The sequence below is a fragment of the Sinocyclocheilus anshuiensis genome, unplaced genomic scaffold (genome assembly GCF_001515605.1).
Source record: "Sinocyclocheilus anshuiensis isolate Anshui unplaced genomic scaffold, SAMN03320099.WGS_v1.1 scaffold1906, whole genome shotgun sequence".
NCBI lineage: Eukaryota > Metazoa > Chordata > Actinopteri > Cypriniformes > Cyprinidae > Sinocyclocheilus > Sinocyclocheilus anshuiensis.
The window spans coordinates 46,068-49,405 of NW_015546187.1; the positions used below are offsets into that span (position 1 = coordinate 46,068).

The 3,338-nt window shown below is 36.2% G+C and overlaps 1 protein-coding gene across 1 annotated transcript in view; it reads left to right on the plus strand.

Annotated features, from left to right (window-relative positions):
- The window catches only part of LOC107701393 (neural cell adhesion molecule 1-like), a gene marked incomplete at its 5' end in the record, with an annotated part of 66,205 nt that overhangs the window by 24,534 nt on the left and 38,333 nt on the right, over positions 1 to 3,338 (plus strand). Inside the window, one exon of the mRNA XM_016503392.1 lies at positions 1,799 to 1,949. Coding sequence (XP_016358878.1) covers positions 1,799 to 1,949 — 151 coding nt within the window. The remainder of the gene's footprint in view (positions 1 to 1,798; positions 1,950 to 3,338) is intronic.

Here is a 3,338-nt window from a genome sequence, read left to right on the forward strand (position 1 = left end):
ATAGCATTACAATATTGCGTTACTCCATTAAAAAGTAACTAATTGCATTGCTTAGTTACTTTTTATGGAAAGTAATGCATTACGATACTTTTGCGTTACTTTTTGTTTCCTGGGCTGGACTTGCTTATTTGTTTTTTAATAACAAAAAACCTAAAAGTTGGCAACAGTAAAGGCCATTTCACACCTCACTCTCAGTTTGTCTCAAAACAGGACAGTAATGCATTACTTTAGTAGTTGCTTGAAAAAAGTAAGCTGATTATGTAACTAGCGTTGCTTGCAATGATAAACAGTAAGAATTTTCTTTTTTTGAAAGAAATGACTACTTTTATTTAGAAAAAGATTTCTGTTTCATAATAAATGCTGTTATTATTTATTTAATCCTGAACAAATTAGTTTTCACAAAAATACTGAGCAGCTCAACATTTTAAAATTCATAATAAGAAGAAATGTTTCTTGAAATAGTAATAAGAAATAAATTACATTTTAAAACATAATGAAGTACAACATAGTTATTTTAAATTGTAATAATATTTCACAGTAGTACTGTTTTTACTGTATTTTATTTTATTTTGTTACCAAATGCAGCCTTGGTGAGCATAAAGGATGTCTTTCAAAAGCATTAGAAAAACCCCAAACTTTTGAACAGTAGTATATATATATATATATATATATATATATATATATATAATCTATGTTTAGTGTTGTTTTACAGTGACATATATAAACATCCTTACATTTTTCAAATCTTAAATTTATGTATAAAGCAAAATGTTCTTTTGTTTCGTTTTCTCTAATCAACCCGTGGGTCGGTTAAGACTCCTCCACAAGCTGTATCCTCCCCACGGGCCGCGTGTTTGACACCCCTGCTATATGCAAATTGCACAGTCACTGAGTAGACGTTGGTTATAGATGCCACTCATCTTCATAAGAACCACAAGGTTAAGTGGAACAGCAAGCTAAAAGAAAATGCAAGCGTGGCATGTTAAGATCTATGCTTGTCTTTAAAATGAGCACTGGGACATTGTAAAATGGTCCAAGCCAGCTGAGATCATGTGACGTAGCTTTTGATGAAGTAACAGTGTTGTAGAAATGGCTTCCCCTACCTTATGTTCTGCATTATTGATGTTCCCCCCTCACATCTTCGCTCCAAAGACTCAGCACATAAACGACTCTTATTTATATCTGCTGTTCAGCAAACCACTTTTTTTACCGGGTTTGCTTCTCTGATACAGCCTGTTTCAGTCCTCACATACTTAAAAATGACGAATTTTTCAAAAGGCCATTTTCTCTGAAAGTAGATAACTTTTATTTTTCATTGAAGTGGGGTTATTTGCAAACTATGTAATACGTTTAGGAAGATAATGACAAACCTGTTTATAAATTTTAAGGAATAGTTAACCCATAATTAACATTCTGTCATCATTTATTCATCTTGATGTGTTTTCCAAAATCTAGAGTTGCTCTTGACCACAAATTGAAAGCATATTGTGACAAGAAGCTCCAAAAAGGACAAAAATAAAGTATCAAAGCACTATAAAAGTAACAAAAATAGTTAATATGTCTTGTGTGCTATATTTAAAGTCTATTGAAGCCGTACAGCCACTTTTATGCTGCTTTTTTGGAGTTTTGACAGCCTGTGGTGCTAGAAGAAAATAAAGCTTTATGCGTTTAAAACAACATGAGGGTGAGCAACCGATGACAGAATATTCATCAGTGGGAAGCTATTGTTTTAATGGCTGAAGGAAGTGAAAAGCATGATTTTTTTCATTGAATTTTATCCTCTTGTCTCTGTCTTTAGAGTCCTGATGGTGACGTGTTAGTCCGCAGTGACGCCCGTGTGTCTTCTCTCACCCTGAAGTACGCTCAGTACACCGACGCCGGCGAGTATCTCTGCACCGCCCACAACGCCATCGGAGAGACGGCGCAGCCTGTGTATCTGGAAGTGCTCTGTGAGTCTATAGTATCTGTAGCCTCATTAGCTTCTATCAGTCACACGTACTGTTGGATACCACACTGATATGCCTCAGAGGCATATGTTTAATTCACAGCAGCACTGCTGCTCGGCTGCAGTCCAGAGAGCATATGGCAACTCAGTAGAGAATGCTAGTTAATGTATCAAAACTACAGCCACCCCTCAACATTACCACCCACTTCCCCCAGCACGGGACACCAATGATATGAAAAAGCCTCCCAATGGATTTCAATCACACTGTGTCCTAACCAAGTGCAACGTGACAACGTTTTTGTGTCCACATTGAGTGCAAAAATGCTGCAGGAATCAGTAATATTAAGGAATGTAAATTTAGATTTTTTTTTTTTAATGATTAATTTGTTTAATTGTCATTTAGTTATTGATTGATTAATTAATTGTCACTGTTAATACCACAAAAAACACATGTGGAATTATAAATTAAATTAATATTAGGGTGCAGTTATATTAAAGGGGTCCTATTATGCTTTTTCACTTTTTGTATTTTAGTCAGTGTGTAGTGTGTATGTTTGGGCATAAAAAAGATCTACAAAGTTACAAATCTCAAAGTCCACTCCAAAGAGAGATATTTTGTTTTTTAAAAAATCCCTTTTTAAGAACTACAAGGAATGGCTCGTTTGGACTACAGCGGTTGTTTTCCAGGGTTTGTGATGTCACAAAGCGGTCCATTAGAATATCATTAAAATAATTCCCACCTATGGAAATTCGAATAGTTGGGGGGTGGGGAGGGGCGAGGTCGTGGTTAGAACGCTTGGTTGAGTGCATCAGACAAGAGGACGACGAAGAAGTGCTGCTGTAGCGTCATGTTTTCGCAAGTTATTACACATGCACCTGAATAATTATGTATGTAAATATGTATGTAATGTCTGCTAAAGCAGCGTTTGTGAGCGGAGCGCTGTTTTGTGTACAGCCGTTACCGGGGAAACCTCGATCTCTACCACTCCAACAGTGCCTCCTGCTGGAAGAGAATGAATTTGCATATATATGCCGCCACAAATCTGTGGAAAACACTGGACTATGGTATAAATAAATTCAACAACTGTATAACAGTTTAACTGCAATTCATGTTATAATGTTAGAATTAAAGAACAATAATACATATGCACTTATCTGTATCTGTACATTTAAGCGGTTGACATCCTATCTAAAACGTGATTTAGCAAAAAAACAACAACAACATCAACAATAACGTTACCACTCTAATATGTCTTGCAATATCCGTGCGTGCAAAGGATCCTCTTGTTCAATATTCTCGGGGTCTGAATTCAGCTGAAATTGATATGGCAATATTGACGCCATGCTTAACTAAACCGGAGCAGACGGAACATGCTGCTTTGGCAAGGGGCGT